The sequence below is a fragment of the Pinus tabuliformis genome, chromosome 5_1 (genome assembly GCF_031772625.1).
Source record: "Pinus tabuliformis cultivar Carrire ecotype Pingquan chromosome 5_1, CPIR1, whole genome shotgun sequence".
NCBI lineage: Eukaryota > Viridiplantae > Streptophyta > Pinopsida > Pinales > Pinaceae > Pinus > Pinus tabuliformis.
In genome coordinates, this window is record NC_142305.1 from 532,130,051 (window position 1) to 532,154,256 (window position 24,206).

The 24,206-nt window shown below is 40.5% G+C and overlaps 1 protein-coding gene across 1 annotated transcript; it reads left to right on the forward strand.

The window, feature by feature from the left end:
* The first annotated feature begins 458 nt into the window (after positions 1–458).
* On the forward strand, positions 459–23,723 carry LOC149165885 (uncharacterized). The gene is made up of 3 exons (XM_089429966.1): positions 459–858; positions 976–1,394; positions 23,412–23,723. The coding sequence occupies exons 1-3, from the start codon at positions 501–503 to the stop codon at positions 23,721–23,723; spliced, it is 1,089 nt and encodes a 362-aa protein (XP_089286092.1). The 5' UTR covers positions 459–500.
* Positions 23,724–24,206: the final 483 nt, after the last annotated feature.

Sequence of the window (24,206 nt, forward strand, 5' to 3'; positions counted from 1 at the left end):
ATGTTGTTCAAATCATCACAGACAATGCCTCTAACTATGTTCTTGCTGGTAGACTGTTAGAGGAAAAACACAAGACCATCTTTTGGACCCCATGCGCTGCACATTGCATAGACCTCATGCTTGAGGATATTGGGAAATTAGATTGGGTCAGAAACACTGTAGATAATGCCAAAAGCATAACAAAATTTATCTACAATCATACACTGGTTTTGAGTATCATGAGGAAACACACTGGAGGCAAGGATATTATTAGGCCTGCCATCACTAGATTTGCTACACATTTTTTGACATTGCAATCTATGCTTTCCCAACATAGAAACTTGCAAAAGATGTTTTCCAGTGATGATTGGAATAATAGCAGTTGGTCTAACAAACTAGAAGGCAGAGAATTGAGAAGGAAAGTCCATGATGAAACTTTTTGGAGAAAGGCAACAGAGATTGTGAAGGTTGTTGAGCCACTAGTTAAGGTGTTGCGGTTGGTGGATGGGGAAAGGTTGGCTATGGGCTTCATTTATGAGGCTATGGATCAAGCAAAGGAGCAAATAAAGGCAGCATACAAGGATAGAGTGGCAAAGTATGGGCCCATTTGGGCAATCATTGATGAAAGATGGAACAATCAACTCCATCGCCCTATACATGCAGCTGGGTATTTTTTGAACCCACGGTATCATTATAAAGCTAAGGAGTCAGGAGCTTTGAGGGGGGAGGTCAGAGATGGACTGGTTGATTGCATTGAGCGCATGGTCCCATCGGAGTCTGATCAGCTACTGATACATCAGCAGGTCACATCCTTCAGCAATGCAACAGGTACCTTTGGGAAGAACCTAGCAAAGATTGCAAGAGAAGCAGATGAGCCAGGTAAACAAAAATTTCAATTTTCAATTTCTCAATTTCAAGTTAGATATAATTTGTAATTTTGTTGAGCTTCAGCCTTCATCTAACTCATAATTCATTACACTCCTATGTTTTTTGCAGCACAATGGTGGGAGGCCTTTGGTGGCCAGTGCCCTGAATTGCAAAGGTTTGCAATTCGTATTTTGAGTCAAACTTGCAGTGCATCTGGGTGTGAGCGCAATTGGTCTATCTTTGAGAGGATTCACACAAAGAAGAGAAACCGTTTGGAGCAAAAACGGTTGAATGATCTAGTTTTTGTCCAATACAACCTTCGGCTCAGACGGAACCAATTGCTGAACAAAAGACCTGATTCAGATCCCATTGTGTTGGAAGACATTGATCCAACATCAGATTGGGTAGTGGAGAGTCGTCTACCAGAGTTTGATCCTGATGAGGATCTTGATGAAATTGATGTTGGAGATCCACTGCAGCGTGTTCAGTTGAATGCAGATCCCAATCCACCAGCCTCAGTCTCACAGCCAGCTAGTAGGACTCCAGTTGTAGGTGCTTTGCCTTCCTCTGCTCAGCCACGACAGAAGCGCAGCCGCATTTGTACTCTATCTCAGCTTGCATCTGCTTCACAGCCTAGTGGTACTGGTACTGGCACCACTTCTACAGTTGCAGTTGGAGACGATGATGAGGAGGAGGAGCCATGGGGCCCCTTGTCTGGCTCTGATGATGATGATCCAGAGATTGGTCGAGATGATCTTGGCTCCTCTGGCAGTAGCCAGTAGCTACTAGCCTCCTTGGTTATTTGTATTTTGTTTTGACTCTTGAGTCTTTGATCATGTATGACAGACTACAGTTGACTATGTATTTACTATTGCCATTGGGTACACCGTACCATTTTGATATAATGGATTGGTTCATGAGCCTACTTTGATCATATGTTGTCTTCCATGTATATTATAATGTTGTGTGTTTGGAAACTTGAATGAAAATCTTTAAAATTATGTTTAAAATATTTAAAATTATGTTTTTTTATAAAAAAAATAAATATTTAATGTATTTTTTACAACGACCGAGTCATTGAAATCGAGCCGGCCGAGTCATTGCCGTTTCCGTTTCCGTTTCCGAGTCGATCCTCGGCCGAGTCCGAATCCGAGTCCGTTTTGTAAAACATTGTATATCACAATACGAAAATAGCTCTTATTACATACAAAAGTGCCAACCAAGTAAAGGACTTCCACGTACCACCCAACCATAGATTGGGCTGAACCAAATCTCTCTTTCAGCTAATCACCCTTGTGCCATATTCCAAGCATGAATGTGGGATCTCATGGGTTAAACCAAAACCAAGGCTTCCAGAGGCCATACCACCTCAACCCTCAACCACAGTGATCTCACCTATATGCTCCAAAAATCACTAACATCAACCAAATCGATCTCTACCCAAGTTGTCCAAGGCTCCAAGAACTAGTAACTCAACCCACAACCTTCCAGGGCTCCAGAGCATTTGTTCCAGTTAGTTGGCTCTATGTTGGGAATATTGAAAGGGGGAGTGAACCAATATTTTGTTAATTTCAACAATTTAAGTATCAAAACAATTAACCAATAACATCACATCAAATGAACATTACATATGTGTGTGTGTGTGTGTGTGTGTACAATATTTTTATATTACAAGGAAAGCTACAACTTCAGGTTTACAGACTACAACTGGAAGGGCCACAACCCCAAAATTTACCAGCTCCCACTGGAAGGAGTCGACAACCTCTTGAAGCAAGCTACAACTTCCTTCCCTAACACCATCCTACCACCCTATAGAATAAAAGATAAAATAAGATTTTCTTGGGCTCCGTACCAGGGACAATGGCCCAATTACAACAACACTCAAACGACTTTAGTTCAGCCCCTTGTCATATCAATAGTTCAACTTAAGAATTGCATGCCTTAGATCATCAAACCCACAAGTGATCTTGCCCTAGCTTACCCCAAAATCTGCCTCCAAAAGAGGTCTTCTACAAATTCAAGATCTGCTCTCAAGGTCTGCTCAAGAAAGGCTTGGTCCAAAGCTGCTCCAAATCTACTACAAATCTTCAAGGTCTGCCCATCAGAGCTTGGTTCAGGGTTGCTCCAACATATGCTACAAAGCTTCAAGGCCTGCTTGCTAAAAGACAACTTCAAGTACTCCTCAAGGACTACTCTAGAACTATCAAAGCCTTCTATAGGTCTGAAATTAACAAGTACAAAAGTTCTACTACAAAAGCGCTCCAAAGAATTCAAGCACCTTCTTGCATTGACTTGCCTTTGACACTGATAAGGAACCTTGTCACAAGAATCTCTTCCTTTGCAAAATTCAAACTAGTCTTCGAATTAGGGTTGCTACAAATGAGGTATGTGATATGTACAAAACAACTTTATTCTGCCTTAAAAAGATGCCAGAAAACACCTTAGAAAAGGGACCCACAAACAACCTTGCTTTACCTTAAGTATACCTCGGATCTGCCTTGTAAAATTCCTTAAAAGGAGAGTCGAACTAGGCCTCAGACAACCTACAATAAGCCTCAGACCAAGCCACAGAAGGCCTCGAATTAGGGCGCAAAAAGCATTAGATCATGCCGCAAAAAGCCACATAGAAGTGCGAAATTATGCCTCGGTCAAGTCCAAAATTCTTCCATAGGAAATGCTTCAACAAACCCGAAATATGTTAGTTGGTGTAGCTCGGACAAGTGTTCTAGTCTTAGATTGTGTCTATGAGGCTAAGGAACACATTTTCTCCAATACCCAGAAAAAGTTTCGTGAGAAAAGGCCTTGATTAGAATTAATTAAGCAATTAATTAAATTTCCTAAATTTATCTCAGGAAAATAGCTTAATTAATCAGAATTAATTGGGGTAAATCATTTTTTCTCTAAAGACTTCCAAAAAATTCACTTGATGGGATCAAGATGATCTTAGCCATCGATTGAGGTAAGATCATGGTCGTTGATTCATTAACAAGAGATTATAAGAGGAGATAGATGGGCACTTGGAGATGACAGGCAAGATCAGTGAGAGATCGAGACACAACATTGCAGTGAGAGCAAGGGCATGGAGGCAGCAAAGAGATCGATTTTCTGAAAGGCTAAATTTCCAGTAGTGGTGGGAATTGATCAAGGAGGCCGAGTTGCCGGAGGAAGGACGAAATTCCCAAAAGAGGGTCAATTTGCCTAAGGAAGTTCGTTTTCTAGATCAGATTTTTCTAGTGGAGGTCGAGTACATTTCCTAGCCAGTGTGAATTGCCAGGAGGGATGAATTTATCTGCCAGGTTGCACGTGTGAGCCAAATTGAATAGCCAAAAGGAGGTCGAATTTGATTAGAGGGGTCGAGTTGCTTCCAAGAGGTTAGAGAGACTTGCAAAAGTGCAACAAACATTTTGTCGAAGGTTTGCTATTTTACAACAACCAATTGTAATAATTTTGCTGAAGAATTAATAATAAAATCCTCATCTACAAAACCGATTTTCCATTTGAGGTTTTTCCAGGGATATTTGTCCGAAAAATTTATGTTTATTATTTGTGTGTGCATAATTTTCTCAGTTCCCGTGGTTAATTATTTTTTCAGTGAAGTTGCAGTTGTGTTTTGTTCAATATTTGTCGCAAATAATTTGTAGGAGACAAATAACCTAAATTGGTAGGAGAATAATAACCATTAATTGCAACAATAATCAAAATTTCACAAAATAGTCCTCAGAGAAAGGGCCGAAAATAATGCCTTAGCACCAGCGAAGTAACCATTGAAAACCACCACAAAAAGAAACATAAAAACAAGATAAAATCGTTCCTGAGATTTGGCACTCTTCAGATGTTCTATTAAACTAAGATCTCATATTACTTTGCCTTTATTTCTGCCTCAGATTATCTGCACTTGCTTTCCTCAATTGCCCACGAGTTGGGTATATTTATAGTGATTGAGGCAACCTATAATTTGGTCGACTTGGCCCATGAACAGACACCACATTTGCTAGAGTCGACCTGCGTAGAGGAGACTTTCTAACACTTAAAAATTCAATTTTTCTTTTTGATATAATCTTCTTTCAAGAGAGATTTGGATCCATGGATTTAGGCCACTTAAATTATAAATTTTGATCTCCTTTTTAGGGAAGCAATGAATGATAGGGCCACAATCCTTTGGGGCAAATGTGTTGGTGTTAACCCATCTTCGGGGCATCAATCTTCAAAAATTAATCTCTCCAACTAGGGGGTCCCAAAAAATGTGCCACCTATCAAACGAGATGGCATGACAAGGACTGTCACTCTAAGAGGTCCTTGTAACCAAATTTGCGGAAATGTTCATGCAAATCATCAAACAAGTATTGGCCCATTCACCCTTTGACATCAATGGCAAATTCTTCAAACAATCTCCCCCTTTGTCATTGATGTCAACACGCATGCTCCCCTTGTCATCATGCTTCCCCTGTCATCATGCTTCACTTCCGTCGTCATCATGTTGCACTTCCTTTTTTCTCCCCCTTTAAAATCAATGGCAAAGGGTGACTTATGTCTTTGGGGCGCTCCCCCTGAACATATGGCACTCAACATGACTTTTGTCTTCTTATCCTTCCCTTCTTTGTTGTTCTTATGGCTCTTTTGCTTGGCTGCAATTTTCTTTCGCTCTGCTTGATCTAGAACATATATGTTGTTTGGTCTTCTTGTGGCTGTTGCAATCAATCTTCCCGAGTCTTCTTTCTGATTTTGCACTTCCAAGAGTTAAACAAGAGATTATACCCTTGATCACACATCTTTCCAACACTAAGAAGATTATACTTCAAATCCTTAACTAGCAAAACATTTTGTGCCTTCATATGTTCGCTTCACTTGCTACACCTTTTCCGAGTATCTTGATAGAAGAGTTATCTCTAAACGCAACATTGCCACTCTTTTCTTTTAGGTTGAGAAATTTGTTTTGATATTCAGTAATATGTGTCAAGCATCCACTATCTATGTACCATTCACCTTCTTTATTTTCGACGATCAATCCTAAATTGTAATCTTCCTTCTTTTTCTTTCCCCATTTCATCGTTGGCTTCTCTGTCTATGGTTGGAGCATTTTCAAGCCTACAATCCTGTGCCTTGTGACCAAGATCATTGCACTTGTAGCATATAATGTTTTGATTCATTAGTGGTTCAAATGGATTATAGTTTCGGTTGGTAGGTCCATGAACATTTCCTGATCTGTTTCTTCTGAAATCATTCCTGCTTCTTACATAATTGTATTTTGTATTGATTTTACAATGGATTTATTTATTCCCAAAATTTCTGCAAGAGTAACAATGACCAAGAAAGATATTTTCATACCTGGGAGAGTAAGATGATCTTCTGAAGTTGTTCTGTCTTGGAGGTGGTTCAATCCATTATTGATCTTGGATGTTCTTGGGAACATCAGTAGAACTTCTTGAAGTAGTAACATTTCTAAATTCCCTTTTAATTTCCTCCTTCAAAGGCTTGGAGCTTGTGCCTTCATAACCAAGACCTGTTTTCTCTTCTGGAGATCTTTCAGGCTCAAAACTCTGACCCTCAACCCCCCCCCCCCAAAAGCCTCCTTGGTGGGGACAATTATTGTGGAAATAAAACAGTCCCTTGAACACAAAACTATTCTGTAGCTACTTTTTCAGAACAAGGCACCAACCTGGGATATTCTCCAAAGAGATCATTCAATGGCCCAAGCAGATGCCCTTTTATGCTCGGCAGCATCTGAATCTATTGTGCACTTATTCATCACTTGTCCTTTTGCTCAGGTGGTATGGCATGAAAGTCAAGCTAGTGAAGGTCCATTCTTACATATAGAAAGGAAGGACACACTATAGAGGACTTCTTAAAATCTTGGCTAGCAGCAAAAGATAAGACTCAACATAGAGTCCTACCCTTGATGGTAGCATGGGGGATCTGGATAGAACGGAGTCATGCTATTTTTGACAAGCAGGGGCACTCCTACTTAAAAGTGGCTCACAATAGTCTGGTACTTCAAAACGTTGTGTCTTTTTCTTCTCAGCCACCTGTATCAATTCATCCACCCGACATTATGATTCAAACGAACTCCCCATGGGTTTTTTGACAGTCCAACACATCTTTTACCTTCTATTGTGGGAGGGGGGGATTATCTTCCTGAATGAAAAATTAAATTCTCTTGCAACAAAAAACTACGCAGAACTTTTTTCTTTCTTCTTCGGCTAGCTTTCCTTCGGAAAACTAACAAAAGTCATACCTATGGAGACTCACAGGTATAAACTGGATGAAGGGAAAACAATTCTGAGAAATTAAACTCTACTACCACTCTTTCAACAAATCATGCACTGGCTTAATTTTTTCTCCCACATCTCATTTGATTATATCTACAAGTGAAACACAGAAACAGACACTCCCTCAAAATCTGGATTGGAAATGGACCAAGGCATATGGAAAATTACAGAACACAAATAAGGCCAGCTCACAGAATATTTTCTTGACCCTTGGGAGTCACCAGATCCAATCTCTTTTTTCATCTCGACATATCAGGTATACTTTTTGTTTTGTTGGCTTGACCCAAGGGGATTTGATCCTTAAATCTCATTGTTTACAACATACTTCATAACACAGTGATCTCCTAGTGAGCTGCCCCCATGGGCTAGGATTATCAGGCATACTTGATATATAGAGATGGGTTATTTTTTTTTTGGTAAATTGCATATATGCAAGAGGCACATTCTAACAGCCATAAACTACAGCCTTTTGTTGATGGAACTTGTACTTCAGGCATACATGAGACAGCACAATATTTTGTTGATGCACAAAAGAATTATGTACAGCTAACCTTTTCTCTGATCCAGAGAAAATTATGAGAGTATTTTTTTGCAGTTTTGGACTTCTTTTGGGGCTGGGAAAGCCACAGGAATGCTTGAAGCATATGCAATCGTAATTTTATATCTTCTATAAATAAAATTGCAGCTTTTTTCTTTATAAGAAAAAAAATACATAAACTTTTATATAATTAATTATATGTAAACAAATTATTTTATATATATATAATAACAGACTTCATCAAATTCTTTTGTCTAGATAAACTTTATTGGATTACTTGCAGTCAAAAGAACATAAGCCAGGTTACTTAGCCATAGACTAAGTAATGAAAATGCTGTCAGAGGAAGGTCCCTTTTCTCACACAAGGGAGCCTCATACCCCATTTTAACGTCTAGCTAGGTAATGACTTTAAAACTAGATTATGGAAATAGAAACAGAAACATCAAGTGAAACATGCAACAAAGGCAACCAACTCGGGGAATTGCCAATCTTAAAACCATTCTGAATGTTTTTCCCTTAATTAAAAATCTTTTCGTTTGATATCCAAAGTATGTTTTGGACCCACAAGGAAATTATTTTTAAAATTAATTTGCCAATCTTAAAAACCAATCTGAAAGTCTTTCCCTTAATTAAAATCTTTTATTTTGATATCCAAAGGATGTTTTGTACCCTCAACGAATTTAGTTTTAAAAATACCACACTATCCCAAGAATTGCCAATCTCGAAAACCATTCTAGAGGTCTCTCCCTTAATTAAAAACTATGTTACTTGGCATCCAAAGGATAGTTCTCCTGGAAAATTTGAGAAGACCAATCTGGAATTCTCTCCAATTACAAGATGATGTAAAGTTAACAACTTATTCAGTTTTGTCACGTATCTCCTGGAATTCTCTCCAATTTGAAGACGGTGTAAAGCTTACAACCATTTCAGTTTTGGCACATATCTCCTTATGGACTAATTCGCATACTCCCCTTTGAACAAAGTGGATCCATCCCACTACCCCCCTCAATACTTTGAACACCCTCTAGACCTTTCTCACCCAAGCTCTCGAAGTGAAAGTTACAATAAAAAGAGGAATAACTAATATGTGAACTAGGGTACCCAATCAAGAAAATACATCATTGAAGCGAACAAAGTTCATACATCCCGTTAAATACTCCAGAAGACTTGGAATATAAAAATATCCATGAGGATACAAATATTATATATTAAACGTATGAATATGAATGATGATACAAATGAGAGAGAGAGGCCTGTTTATATACCAAGGTCCAAGCATGTGTCTTTTCATGGAAAGTCATGTCTCATTAGACATGCCTCTTCAGTACTAATTACTACTTGACTAATCATTATTACAATTATCCTCATTATTTATATTTGTATTATTTATATATATTATTCGTAACAATTATAAAAAATAGGATAACCTGAACTTCTTGGAATGGGCATATCCTTCCTCCATCTACAAATCAAATCAAACAAGATTAGTTGATCTGTCCCATCCCCTTCAACTAGCTTCTGGGCACATAGGGCAATATTAACAGGGGAGAACTTGATGAAGAAATTATCGGTCCTCCAAGATAATGCTTTATGTTGTGTAAAAAAGGAATCCTCCTTTAATGTGTTCTTTGAATATTCTTTTGCCTCCAAAGTCTGTAACTCTCTTTTTACTGAAATGGGTCTCCCCTTCTCTATTCAAACATCTAAGAAACAAATTTTCAGTACGTGGTTCGTCTCATACCTTGAAGGTTTCCAGCCAATTATTAAGGAAATTTGGAATATTAATCTCCTGGAAGATATGGCTGGCCAAAACAACAAGATATTCAATGACAAAAATGTATACCCTGAACATGTCTAGAGAGCCAATGCTAACTTAATTAGGGAAATGATTATTGCAAAATTAAAAGTGAAACTGAGCATAGAGAATTAAGCTGAAATGAAATAGGTTGGAAGAATAGTTATGGTTTGGCAAATTGGGAAGACAAAGGGATGGAAGACAGCATCATGAGTGAATAAGGCTAAATTTTAAAATGAAACAGGTGGTTTGGCAAGTTGGGAAGAGAGAAATTGAAACTGGCATCAAAAGCAGTACATAAATGTAATACCATTGGAATCAATACCTCCAAATGATCATATTGAAAATTGGATGCAACCCAAAAAAATTAAAAAAGCTCTTTAATAGGGCATTAAAGGTGAATCCAAACACTTCAGATTGTGCATGGATAATCTTAACACCAAAGAAAGAGGAAGTAAAAAATTCGCTTGGAACATTGGAGTAGCAACCAACAATCACGAGTCATTCACAATTACTCAAAAGGAATATTCAAAAATCATGAGAAATTAGTCAGTTACGAGTCACGACTACCTCTCATGGAAATGGTCATAGATGAATGGCTTTCTTAACGCAGTTGAATCCCAAAAAATGATATCTAATATAATGCACTCCGAAAGACCCTCAATACTTAAATACATAAGAGTGAAGGGAGCTCTACTTGAATGGTTCATGAGGCACAATACTTGCTAAGGTTTTGCAAATGGGGTAGCAAGCTAAGTGGGGCTTAATTGTGGGGAAAACTCCATAGTTAAGCACGCTTGAGACAAAGGCAATCTGGGATGGGTGACCTCCCGGGAAGTCCTGGTTACCGGGTGCAAGCCCCGGAAGTGATGACTGACGCTATGTGATTCATTTCACTAGTTTCAATCCCACTTCTTCACCCCTATGAGCATCACCCGATGCAATGAGTGCTAAGTGGACTATTCAAAAATCATGAGAATTAGTTAGTTACGACTACCTCTCATAGAAATGGTCATAGATGAATGACTTTCTTAACGCAGTTGAATCCCGAAAAATGATATCTAATATAATGCACTGCGAAAGACCCTCAATACTTAAAAGGAATACTTCTATTGAAACATAAAAGAGAACACCTCTGGTGATCTAATAGTACTTGATAACTCCCAAGCAGTAGTAGCTCCATTGCTGGGAATCAAGCTCTTCCAACTTCAAGATAGCGAGAAACATAAATAAATCAAAAGAGCCTCTTAAAGAGTTTCTACAGATGAGAGGGCAGCGCATTCTCTGGGAATACAATTCTGTGTAGAAATTTCTCATTTCCCACCCCGGTTTTCAGTTTCTTCTTATTTCTCCCATATAGTTAAATGCCCTTTCCCATAACCATACATTCAACAAGTTGGAAAAAATAAATATTGCTGAAAACACAAATTTTGGAAATTTTACAGAATGCTGGAAATTGCAGAAATAAAAATCAGCAGTAATAAACAGCTATTAAAACACATTTAAACACTGAGATTTTTGGTCAATGTGACCCTGGAAAAACCCCCTACAACTCTTGGGGAAAACCAGTTTGAGAGCTCTTCTTTATTTCTGGAAAATGCCTTTTTACAGTAGGAGAAATGTTCAGCAAAAAATCAGCAAACAGAGTTTTACAACTTATCTCAGCCTTGCTGATACACCGCTGCTGATACTCCGCAGCTATTACACCGTTGCTGTTGCTGATACACAGCTGCTGATACATCGCTGCTATTGCTGATACACCGCTGCTGTTGCTGATACACAGCTGTTGATACACCGCTGCTGTTGCTGATACACAGCTGCTTATACACCGCTGCTGTTGCTGATACACAGCTGCTGATACACCGCAGCTGTTGCTGATACACAGCTGCTTATACACCACTGCTGTTGCTGATACACAGCTGCTTATACACCGCTGCTGTTGCTGATACACCGTCGCTGTTGCTGATACACAGCTCAGAAATCTCCTTTGCTCTCTTGCTCTCCTTCTCTCAATCAGCTCATGAAAGAATTGAATTGAATGTGATCTTTTCCTCCTTTTCCTCCCTTAATATAACTCCAAATGACTTTTGGGTGACCCAAGTGACTTTTGGGTGATCTCTAAATCCAATGGCTGAAATAGATTTAGATCAATGGCTGAGATTAAATGCTCATTTAAATCTCACTTTTTATTTTTTAATTCACCCCACTTTAATAAAGACCCGCTTAGTCATTTATTTCCAAAGTCAATTTTCCTTTCTAATTTTTCATTGACTTTATAAAAGTCACTTTAAAATTAGACTTAGTAACTTTATCACTTAAAGTCACTTTTAAATTAGATTTAACTTTATAAAATTATAAAGTCACTTTAGGAGAAAAATTAAATTCTTTTGGACACTTTTCCCTAGGCCAAAGATCAAAGCCTAAGGGAACCACCTGTCCTTCGGTACCAAATTTCAACACTCCTTACCGAGGAAGGTGTTCCTCACCACACCCATCTTGTCTCTGAAGTAGACATGCTTGCCCCGTGGTAAGGCTTTGGTAAGGATATCTGCAACCTGCTCATCAGTGGAAATATACTCAAGCTTCACAACTCCCTTCTGAACAGTCTCTGATGCAATGATATCTGATCCCGATATGCTTTGACTTGTCATGAAATACTGGATTCTCCGTGAGTTTAATGCAACTCTGATTATCACAGTAAATCACTGAAGGTCTCAATGGCTAACCAAATAAGCCAAACAACATCTTGCGAAGCCAGATAGCCTCACAACTAGCTAGACTGGCTGCCATATACTCTGCTTCCGCTGAACTCAGTGCTACTGACTGCTGCTTCCGGCTGAACCATGACACTACTGCTGAACCCAACCCAAAACATCACCCTGAAGTGCTCTTCCTATCAGAAGCACAACCTTCCCAATCAGAATCAGTGTATCCTGCCAATCTCACTCCATCTCCCTGCCTGTAGTCCAGACCATAATCCACTGTCCCCTGCAAGTACCACAAAATGTGGTTTGCAGCCACCCAGTGAACCTTCCTAGGCTCACACATAAACTGACTCATCGTGTTGACTGCAAAACAGATATCTGGTCTAGTGTTAACCAAATACATCAAGGAACCAATCAGCTGCCTGTACAATGTGGGATCCACCAACTCGAAATCCGAAGCATGAAGCTTCTTCCAGTTGGTGATCATCGGTGTCGACATGGGTCTACAATCCTCCATGTGGAATCTGCTAAGGATGTCCACAATATACTTCCCCGGCCCCAGGAAGAAATGCCCCTCCTCCTGCCACACCTCCAAGCCCAAAAAGTAATGCATCAAGCCGATGTCCTTCATCTCAAACTCCGTCGCAAGATCTCTCTTGCAGTGCTCTATGAGTCTCTCTGCACCTGTAACGATCAAGTCATCCACATACAGCACCAGAATGAGAGGCTCCTCACCAATCACAATAAAGTAAAGTTTCGAATCTGCCTCACTCTTTGTGAAACCCATCCCCTGCAAATATGTATCTATCCTGGAGTACCAAGCTCTGGGAGCTTGCTTCAGGCCATAAAGGGCCTTCTTCAGTCTGCACACATGAGACATCCGACCGCTCACATCGGAATGAATCAAATCAAGTATCCCCGTCGCTCTGCTGTCACTGCTGGGAAAAGGAGATTTGGCAAACTTGCCCATTGCACAACCTCTGCAAGTATCAAAGTGATCAGTACTGAAATCTGGCACACCTGTAGTGATCTCCCGCAATGTCCTCAAGGCTCCATGATACATATGTCCCATCCTGCGGTGCCAAATCTCACACAGCTCAGAACTGCTAGCTCTGTTGTCGATACTACTGCTCAATGCCAAAAGGGGCTGGAATGCAAACTTGTACACCTTTGCATGGCGTACACCTATCACTCTAGCTGAATCAGCTGGAGTGCCCCTGGGATACATCAACACCTTTCCTCCCCTCATATCCTCTGTCCTCCAACGCTGAGACGGATATGAGGTTCTTCCTCATCCCTGGCACATAAAGAACCTCTGACACCTTCAAGGGAGGTTTGGACTCCCTCTGAAATGTCACTGTCCCCACCCCGACTGCTCTAACAACTCTGTCATCACCGAGTACTACCTCAATATCAGTGCCACTCTCTGAAAGCTCTGAAAAGTACTCACGGACTCCTGTCATATGACGTGAAGCCCCACTGTCCACATACCAGATACCTGAAGATGCTCTGCTAATCGAGGGAAAAGCATGCTCCCTCTGAACCTGTGTGGCAGGTGATCCTACACTAGAGGACTCACACGTAGTGAATGCAAACTCTCGGTCAAAACGACCAGCAAAGTCCTCAATCTCTGCTGAAGCTGCCACGTCCTGGTTCTTTCCCTTCTTCTTCTTCTTCTCCGGACACACAACTGCATAGTGTCCCATCTTTTGACAATTCCAACACTTCACCTTGGAATAGTCCTTCTGTGTGTTCCCCTATTTACCTTTACCTTTGCCTTTGCCCCCACCACTGCTTGTGGAAGCCTGCTTCTTCGCTTTGCCTTTCTTGCCTCCTGCCACCAGTGCTACATCCTCATCCTGCTCAACTGGCTTGGCTACCCCAAGCTGACCTTTCCTGATCTCTGTCTGAATGCAATCATCCCAAAACCTCTCCCATGTGGGAAGGGTCTCACGTGCACAAACCCCATCAGCAAAGTTCAACCATGAACGGGGGAGGCCATTCACTGCAATCCGCACCAACTCAGTGGGTGGAATGGCCTCTCCAATCGCTGCCAACTCATCTCTCACATTAGTAATCTTTGTGAGATATCCAGTTGCACTATCATTACCCATCTTAATGTTCTTCAGCTTCTCCTTCAGGACCATCTTCCGGTTCTCATTGGTACTCTGATAGAGATTGGACAATGCTGTCCACATCTCATGAGCATTGCTCTTTCCTCTCACATGAAGAATGCAATGGTCTTTGATTCCGTCTAGAATCAGCCTCTTACCCTTGTTGTTCTTTTTATTATAAGCTGTCAACTGAGTAGCATCAGTAGGCACAACAACAGGGTTCTGTGTAATATGCACCATGATATCCCAAACTTCTGCCTCCTCAAAGATACTCTACATTCTCTCCTTCCAAACGCTGTAATTTATATGCCCATCCAGCCTATCCTCCACCCTCAATCCCAATGACATTCTGATGTCCTAAAAATGAAAAATAGTACTGCTGTAGTAAAGATAAAACTGTTGTTTATGAAAAATCAGCTTGCTGGAATTTTTTGAGTGAAAAATCAGCTACTGTAATTTTTCCTTTTGCTGTTTCAAACTGCCCTTCAGCACTCAAGCTCTGATACCATGTAGAAATTTCTCATTTCCCACCCCGGTTTTCAGTTTCTCCTTATTTCTCCCATATAGTTAAATGCCCTTTCCCATAACCATACATTCAACAAGCTGGAAAAAATAAATATTGCTGAAAACACAAATTCTAGAAATTTTACAGAATGCTGGAAATTGCAGAAATAAAAATCAGCAGTAATAAACAGCCATTAAAACACATTTAAACACTGAGATTTTTGGTCAATGTGACCCTGGAAAAACCCCCTACAACTCTTGGGGAAAACCAGTTTGAGAGCTCTTCTTTATTTCTGGAAAATGCCTTTTTACAGTAGGAGAAATGTTCAGCAAAAAATCAGCAAACAGACTTTTACAACTTATCTCAGCCTTGCTGATACACCGCTGCTGATACTCCGCAGCTGTTACACGGTTGTTGTTGCTGATACACAGCTGCTGATACATCGCTGTTGTTGCTGATACACCGCTGCTGTTGCTAATACACAGCTGCTGATACACCGCTGCTGTTGCTGATACACAGCTGCTGATACACCGCTGTTGTTGCTGATACACAGCTGCTTATACACCGTTGCTGTTGCTGATACACCGCAGCTGTTGCTGATACACAGCTGCTTATACACCGCTGCTGTTGCTGATACACAGCTGCTTATACACCGCTGCTGTTGCTGATACACAGCTGCTTATACACCGTTGTTGTTGCTGATACATAGCTGCTTATACACCGCTGTTGTTGCTGATACACAGCCGCTGATACACCGCAGCTGTTGCTGATACACAGCTCAGAAATCTCCCTTGCTCTCTTGCTCTCCTTCTCTCAATCAGCTCATGAAAGAATTGAATCGAATGTGATCTTTTCCTCCTTTTCCTCCCTTAATATAACTCCAAATGACTTTTGGGTGACCCAAGTGACTTTTGGGTGATCTCTAAATCCAATGGCTGAAATAGATTTAAATCAATGGCTGAGATTAAATGCTCATTTAAATCTCACTTTTTAGTTTTTAATTCACCCCACTTTAATAAAGACCCACTTAGTCATTTATTTCCAAAGTCAATTTTCCTTTCTAATTTTTCATTGACTTTATAAAAGTCACTTTAAAATTAGACTTAGTAACTTTATCACTTAAAGTCACTTTTAAATTAGATTTAACTTTATAAAATTATAAAGTCACTTTAGGAGAAATATTAAATTCTTTTGGACACTTTTCCCTAGGCCAAAGATCAAAGCCTAAGGGAACCACCTGTCCTCCGGTACTAAATTTCAACATTCTGAAGCAGACAACATGGCAAACTTATCCCTCCAAATAAAATACGAATGTCCTAATTTTCCACGAAAATGGCACAGAAACAATGAAGGAAATCTCAAAATAATTAAGATACAGACATTATGGAAACAAGGAGGAGCTGCGATATCTTAGTTTCAAGATATAACAGAATAACTCAACTAGCAGGCCATGTTGGGAGCGTTTTCCTAGTTTAGTTTCACGGGCTTCTCCTCCTTCTCTTTAGGCTTTATTTGTTACCAAGTTCCAGTAAAGAGTTGGCTTCCAGCATTAATTCATGGCAAGTGAGCCCAATGACTATTGAATCTCCCACTCCGTAGAAATCAAACTTCAACAGACCAAATCCCTGATTCAAGGGGCTAGAAACATCAGGAGACCAAATCCCAGCTTCAAGAAGCTGAGGCAATTGATAAGTTCCATCAAACAAAATCTGTTTTCTTATCCCATTATGCTGGAGCCTACATCCAACTTTCAAATGAAGTAGCTCCCATCACAGTGGAGCGAAGGCTTCACTTCAAACACTTCAAACTCTACTACCAATGGCAATCCGCTGGAAAATACCCGGTTGGAGGTTTCTGTAAATGAAGAAGAAGCTCAGCAAGCTAGAAGTTGGCCAACATATTAGCAAGTGGTGATTGTTGGACACCTAATCCTAAATGGGTTAGTGTGGAAGCCGAATAGACCAAAGCAGTCCAAGAGACCTTGGGATCTGAAACCCAAGAGTCACACATTGTACTATAAATGTATATCTGATGTTAATAAAAAATGTACTCACATGATTTATCTTTCCTATTCTTTGTTTCCCATGTGTGTTTAACATGGTATCAGAGCAGGCGAATTCTGGCCCTGCTCATATTTGAGCCACTTGTTTTGTGGTCTCTACCTACATGTTAGTTCTGTCTTTCTACTAATCAAAATTAATCAGAATTGCCACCTTATTGAGCGTTTTATTCCTCATTCTGCGCCATAATCTTTCCTACGCTCTATACTCTCTGCCATAACCGTTGTCTGAGATTCGCTGCCACCTCTATCTATCAGGGATCCGACGGGCAGATACAATGGTTATCTAATATGGAAACTGAAATGATTCAAGAACCTCTGTGTGGTCAGTCTGTCCACTGCCCCTCCACAGTCGCTACCCATTAAACGCTGCCACTGTTTAGACGCTGCAAATATCTGACATTATTCTCCGCCTTCTGTTGTAACTCCTCTCTTCCTTGACAGGGTCTTTGATTCCCTGGATATGCACTGATTTCTTTACTCATTCTCTCTCTATGGATTATCTGCATATCTGGTGCCAATCGCATTTTCTTCTTTCCTCATAATCTTTTTGGTTGAGGTGATATTCCAAAGACTTCTTCTCTGTGGAGACGGTTAATCATAGTCAAAGTTTCCTCTGCTGCAACGCCGGAAACATTAAAATTGGGTGGAGGTTCCAAGATCGAACCTCCCACACGCCCTGGTTCGAATGATGCCTGGTTCGAGTAGCTACGAGTAGAGTATCAGAGCTCGTAACTGTGGTTGCTGAAGAAGACCTCCACGCAGCTTAACCGGTTGCTGAAGAAGACCTCCTGGTATTAACCAGCGTAACCATGGTGCCTCCGGAGTCTGTGCGTTGATATAACTCGCGGTGCAAGGTGTGCGTGTGATTGTTATGGAGCAGTGTTCGAAGCGTAAGTTGAGAAATGTGGGTAGTCCATCCGCTGTAAAAGGTGGAATGCCTCTCTCAGTCAGTCATTCTTACAAAGTTTTATGACAGCCCCTTCACTAATGATTTGGTTTGCATGGCATTCTTGTTGGGAGCATTTGCCACTGCCACAGATATACTGTGGAATACTGACGGCTTTGGGTTCTAACGACGAAAGGGCCTTAGTATTACTCTCATTCCCCAAAAATGCAAATACTTTTGCAACTGGCTTTGCTGATTCTCTGCTCCATGTGAAGGCTCTCACGTAAAAGCTTGGGAATCCAGAATTGGGGTGTGTGCATTGTGTGGCAACGCTCATTACACCGATGTTGAAGCTGGAACGTAAACGGAATTGGTATTGGTATTGCTCGAGCTCTGCTTGGCACTTCGAATACTAAAGCTTTGGCGATCTGTTTTGGCATTCTCATGATACTAGAATTGGACTGCAGAAGTTTGTGATTGAGTGACATCTTTCTAAATGCAAGTTGAAAAAGGGCCGATGCTGCGTAAAGAACCCAATCGATAGGAAGCAGAGGGTCCCATCGTATTGGTGATAATTTCCGGTAGCGTCCAAGCTCAGCAGAGTGGACGCGTAAAGGAAGCAAACGCTCTAAGCAGAAGAAGCTAAAGGAAGCAAACCATCACTGAGGCACTACCTGTGGCAGTGAGCTAACTATGACGCAACATCTGTGATAGCGAGTTGTTCCCGAGGCCCTTTCTGTTGCAGCAAGATGTTCCTGAGGCTCGTGAGGGTTGTTTACTGAGGACGTCGGGCTAAACTCATCAAAGTGGAGGCAGTGGACCATCTCTGAGGCCTTAACTGAGGCAGCAGTCTATCTCTAAGACATTAAACTACCTCGGAGGAATTAACAATGGCAGCAGCCAATATTTAAGGTATTATCTCTGACAGCAATCTCTCTCTGAAACAATTCTGAGACAGTCATATACCTCTGAGGCACTGTTGATGACCGTGGATCATCCCTGAGGTATCAATTGTGGCAGTGTATAATTTCTGAGGCCTTATCTGAGCCAGCAAATTGACTCTAGCACATCAACTGTGGCAACGAGTTCATTCTAAGAACTTATCTGAGCAAGCAAATTGATTCTATCTCATCAACTGTGGCAGCCAGTTCATTCTAAAGCCTTCTCTGAGCCAGTGAATTGACCTTAGCACATTAATTGTGGCAGTGAGTTCATTCTGAGGCCTTATCTGAGCTAGCGAATTGACTTTAGCACAATAACTATGACTAGCGAGTTATCTAAGGTATCACCTGTAGCAGCAAGTCCATTCTGAGGCCTTATTTGAGGGTTTGGACGATATTGCTTTGCTTATCCGAGGTGAATATTCTGTTGAGCACTTGTTCGGATTCGAACTCGGATTGTTACCTGGATTGTTTGCCTTGAAGGGGTTTTAGGAATCGCCCTCTGAAGCAGTGGAAGGTTACAGAGCTGAAAGACGAACTCAAGAGGCGAAGCATAACAACTAAGGGCATAAAGAATGATCTAGCCCCAAGGCTACAAACTTGTATTTTCTGTGGTTGTTTCAGTTGAGCAGCATATCACTGTACCTGTGCTTGAAATCTTAATGAGTATAGACTATTGGAAGTGATGTTTGGTGATGTACCTCTGCTATAGAGGGTCTCAAACTTCCTTATCTCATTGGATGTGTGGCTGTGAATATATTGAAGACACTCCATATTTATTTCTCTGTTTTGGAGCTGAATACGTTGCATATATTATCACTGTGGAGCTTCTTTGATGTTATAACACTTATCTACAGCCACTGTTCTTCCTAACATTTGCTGGTATATTCTACTTCAGATCTCTGTTATTATTAGAGTTGATATATCAGAGGTATATGTAATCCATTCCTGTAGTTGAAGTTCGAATTTCAAAGAAGGAAGAAGTCATTTAGTTGTGCATCCATACAAAGCGTATCTTGGTATACCTGAGCATTTTAAGGGTGAAACATATCTATTGTATTTGTGTTGGAAGGACTTTGAGCCTCTCATTCTTGTTGGACACAAATCTGTTAGTGATTGGCTAAATTCTTAGCTGGAATTAGTTGAGTGCCTTTTTCAAACTGATATTCTTAATTTTTGAAATCTTCAATAGCTGGGGTTTGTCTAGACTTGCTATAGTCTCCACTAGGATTGTTGAGTGTTCATTTCTTTGTTGAGACAATGGCTAGATTTGATGATGTATTAGAGTTACTGAATACACTAATACACTCCACTATTGGTGGGAAGGTAAATGTTAGCAAAGACACTCTTTGTGACATTCAGACCTGCCTGCATGATGCATAAGAAAAGATTGATTTTTTGCAACTAGAATCTCAGTTCCAGCAAGATGAGCTTCAACAGATTTGTCATTCCAAATTGTTTTCTGCTCAAAACAATATGTTGTTCAAGGTTAAACCAGCAAGTGGTGAAATTAGTAAGATTGAGGTTGAATCAGATCCAGAATCCAATAAAGCAGCAGTTGTACATGCAGATGCAAAAATTCAGTCTGCACTTCCCAAGCCCATCATCAGACCTTGGGAACAGCTTGTCCACAACAAGCACAGAACTGGTCTTGGATATGACAAGGACTTGTCCTTTCATATTCCAGACTACTCAAAGCCCATTCAGTTTCAAAGTGCTGGATTCATTGATGACAGTTCACCTGCTTCTCATGACAGTTCAGCTTCAGCTGTTCCAGAATCTGCCCCTCTTCCGCAACAACAACAACAATAGATCGTGAAATGCCAACACTGTGACCGAGTTGGCCATTTGAAAGATCACTGTTTTGATCTTCATCCATGTAAGCACTGTCATAAAACCAGTCATTCTTCAAACAGATGCTTCAGAAACAAACGTCCTGCAAGAACAAAGATTCATCTTGGATGGATCGCTTCTTGGCAATGGGCATCAACAGCCAAGAAGATATTCCAAACACATATCAGAACTTGTTCCAGAGTATTGAATAGTCTTGCAGTTGAGTTTTCTCCATCTTCTCACCTTGTATCTGACAGGGGGGGAAATGATGGTCATCTACAAGCTTCAAAGTCACATCAAGCGAGCCTGAGCCACAACCTGCCACACCAGTTTCAGAGTTGTAGCCAGAGACAAAGATGCCCCTGAACATGCCTTCAGTTGGCAATCTGGGACACTTCCTCTAGCAGAAGACTCCAGCTTCTTGCTAGTTTTGGAAGAGTTCCAGGAATTGCATTAAGCATTCCAGAGTTGTTGGTCATCCTTAAACCATCACAGATTAAGAACACTTCCTCTAGCAGAAGACTCCAGCTTCTTGCCCGTTTTGGAAGAGTTCCGGGAACTGCACTAAGCGTTCCAGTGTTGGTGGTCATCCTTAAACCACCGCCCTTTTTACCAACATTTCATAGAGCACATTCAGCCTAGTGCTGCCATGCATTTTTTGCACATTTTGTATTACAGCTCTCTTCTTGGACTCATACATAACCCTTCGGATTAAGGGGGGGAATGTTGGACACCTAATCCTAAATGGGTTAGTGTGGAAGCCGAATAGACCAAAGCAGTGCAAGAGGGAATGTTGGACACCTAATCCTAAATGGGTTAGTGTGGAAGCCGAATAGACCAAAGCAGTGCAAGAGACCTTGGGATCTGAAACCCAAGAGTCACACATTGTACTATAAATGTATATCTGATGTTAATAAAAAATGTACTCACATGATTTATCTTTCCTATTCTATGTTTCCCATGACTTCCCTTTTCAGGTTGAAGTTTTACCTTTTATGCGGGGTGAGACCTCCCTTTTATGGTTGAAGGTTTCCCTCTTTAAAACAATAGGATCACTTCCTCTAGCAGAAAACTTCAGTTTCTTGCCCGTTTTGGAAGAGTTCCGGGAACTGCACTAAGCGTTCCAATGTTGGTGGTCATCCTTAAACCACCGCCCTTTTTACCAACATTTCATAGAGCACATTCAGCTAATGTTGCCATGCATTTTTTGCACATTTTGTATTACAGCTCTCTTCTTGGACTCATACATAACCCTTCGGATTAAGGGGGGGAATGGTTTTGACAAGCATGTCAGTGTATGTATGTATCTAGGTGCTTTCTAAAATTCTATGTCTTGAACCAAAGATCACATTGAGAAGTGGGGTGAATCCGTGTGGCAACAATTTTACCAATTCACAACTTCTATCAATAAACAATTACATAGCAATGTATCATAACTTATTTGCAGCATATCAGTGAATAGTGTTGGTCAACCGTCAAAGTTGTCATTGATGTCAATATGGCCTTATTGGAGATGGCAAATATTCTTCTGATGCATGAATAACTCCTTTGAGATGTTGCCCTAACCTCATGCAAACCCTTTGTTGAAGAAACCCCAGACGCATAACATTGTACATGACAAACCCTTTGTTGATACAATTGCATTGATAATAACAACGCCCTATTGATGCCTATGATACCCTAGCTTTGTTGAAGATGCCTTTATATGCCCTAGATATATGGAGAAAGTCCAAAAAGCAATTAGTAAGCCCTAAATGCTGATACCCTAAGTACATAGATGAAATCCTAAGAGGATGAAGATAACCTAAGCATAAAATATTTATCTATACAATACTACAAAGTTAACACTGATATCTCAAAGCACAATATCATCATTACCCCAGAGGTCACTGTCAGAGAGATATTAATAAAATTATAAGGACCATTCTAATCATCTGAGACTGCATGGATTTGGTTATCAATATCATGACCACAAATACCATAAGCATGAACAGGCATATTTCAAGTTCCAAAGGGTAGTATTCCACCAAGGTTTAAAGAAGATGTTTTTCAAAAAAAGAAAAGTATTTAAAGGTGGCTTCATTTACAAGAAGGAAAATATTGGCACAAAATTAAACACAGGTCGGCCTGTCCTATCTAATAAAATTGAAATTACATGATAAACATTGTAATACATACAGGTCGGCTCTCCTTCACAAACAGACAAGTCTTTTCATAGGTGTGAATAAGTATAAATATAAGCTCATTTTAACATTCAATTCGGTGAAGATAATTACAGAAAAATAGAGAGTTAAGGAGAGTTCACATCTCATGAACTAAGGAGGCCGAGGAGCAGAAGTTTATTGTTTGGGCATATCTTTGTATTGTGTTATCCCTCCTCAAGCTCGAACAGCAGACTTCAGCTACCTTTCAAGATCTCAAGCAGCAGACTTCGGCATATTTTATGTGGTGGATACCTTTCAAGATCTCAAGCAGCAAACTTTGGTATATTTTTTGTGGTGGATACCTTTCAAGATCTCAGAGAGCCACTTGTGAACTGAAGCTCAGACAGACCTCATCACTAACTTGTGGAAAAAGCACAAACATTAAGAATAGTTTTTACTTTTTAAAAGTGTCATAAACTTCGACCTGTGGTAAGTCTTCTGTGGAAGGCCCAAAACAGTGACCTGTCACCATTATAGAGACTCGGTACAGTGAGCTTCTACTACTATAGACCTCGGACCTGTATAGCATCTGTGCCTCATTCCTCGAAGTTACAGTCTTTTGTGGGAGCTCGGATAAGCAATCTTCTGTGGGAGCTCGAATAAGAAATCTTTTGTGGGTTACTTTGCAGCACAAACCTATAGCCTTCATTTGTGAAGCCCAAACCTGTGATCCTTTTGAAAGCAATCACCTGTGGAACTTGGAACATGGATAATAGTTACTTTTTGAAGAGTTGAACAATGATAAATTTGGAAGTATGAAGAATGGAGTATTTGGAGCCTTGGACAGTCACGTATTTGGAGCCTTGGACAGTCAAGTATTTGGAACCTTGGAAAGAGAAGTATTAGGAGTCTTGGATCATATTTGGATAGTGAAGAATTGGAAACCTAGAACAGTGATCTTGGAGGCTTGTACAAGTAAAGAGCTTGAAGATCTGGATAGTGGGCATATTGAACATCTTGAAGCAGTCTTTACCCTTGCAAAAGCAGTGAATCAATTCTGGATGAAGGACAGCCTTGGAGCATTCTGAAGTATTGTTTGGAATTGTTTTAAGGATATTCTTGCGCAGACCTTGGTGTATCATCCTAGAGCAGATTGTGAAGCCAATTCTGAAGCGACCCTTTTGGAGTTAATTATTAAAGATTCTTGAAGACCATGATGATGCCCTCATGAGGTAACCTTGGAGATTTTGTTTGGGTACCATGAATAGTTGTGGTGACACCTTCATGTGAAGGCAAAGTTGTCATTGATGAGCTTAGTGCCTTGGAGATTGTTTGAGGGCAATGTTGTAGGTGAAGATATTGTCAGGGCTTGTTGAAGAAGATACTGGGAACCGTGAAGAATCATTAAACTTATCTTGACGAATTGAAGCTGTGGGTTGGAGCCCTAGAGGATAGGAGTCCTCAAGAAGACCAGGTTGTACCTGTACCAGAGATAGCGTTGGAGCCCTAGAGGTTGGTGCCTCAAAGTGACAAGATTGGAGCCTTGGGAAGATAGGATTGGAGCCCTAGAG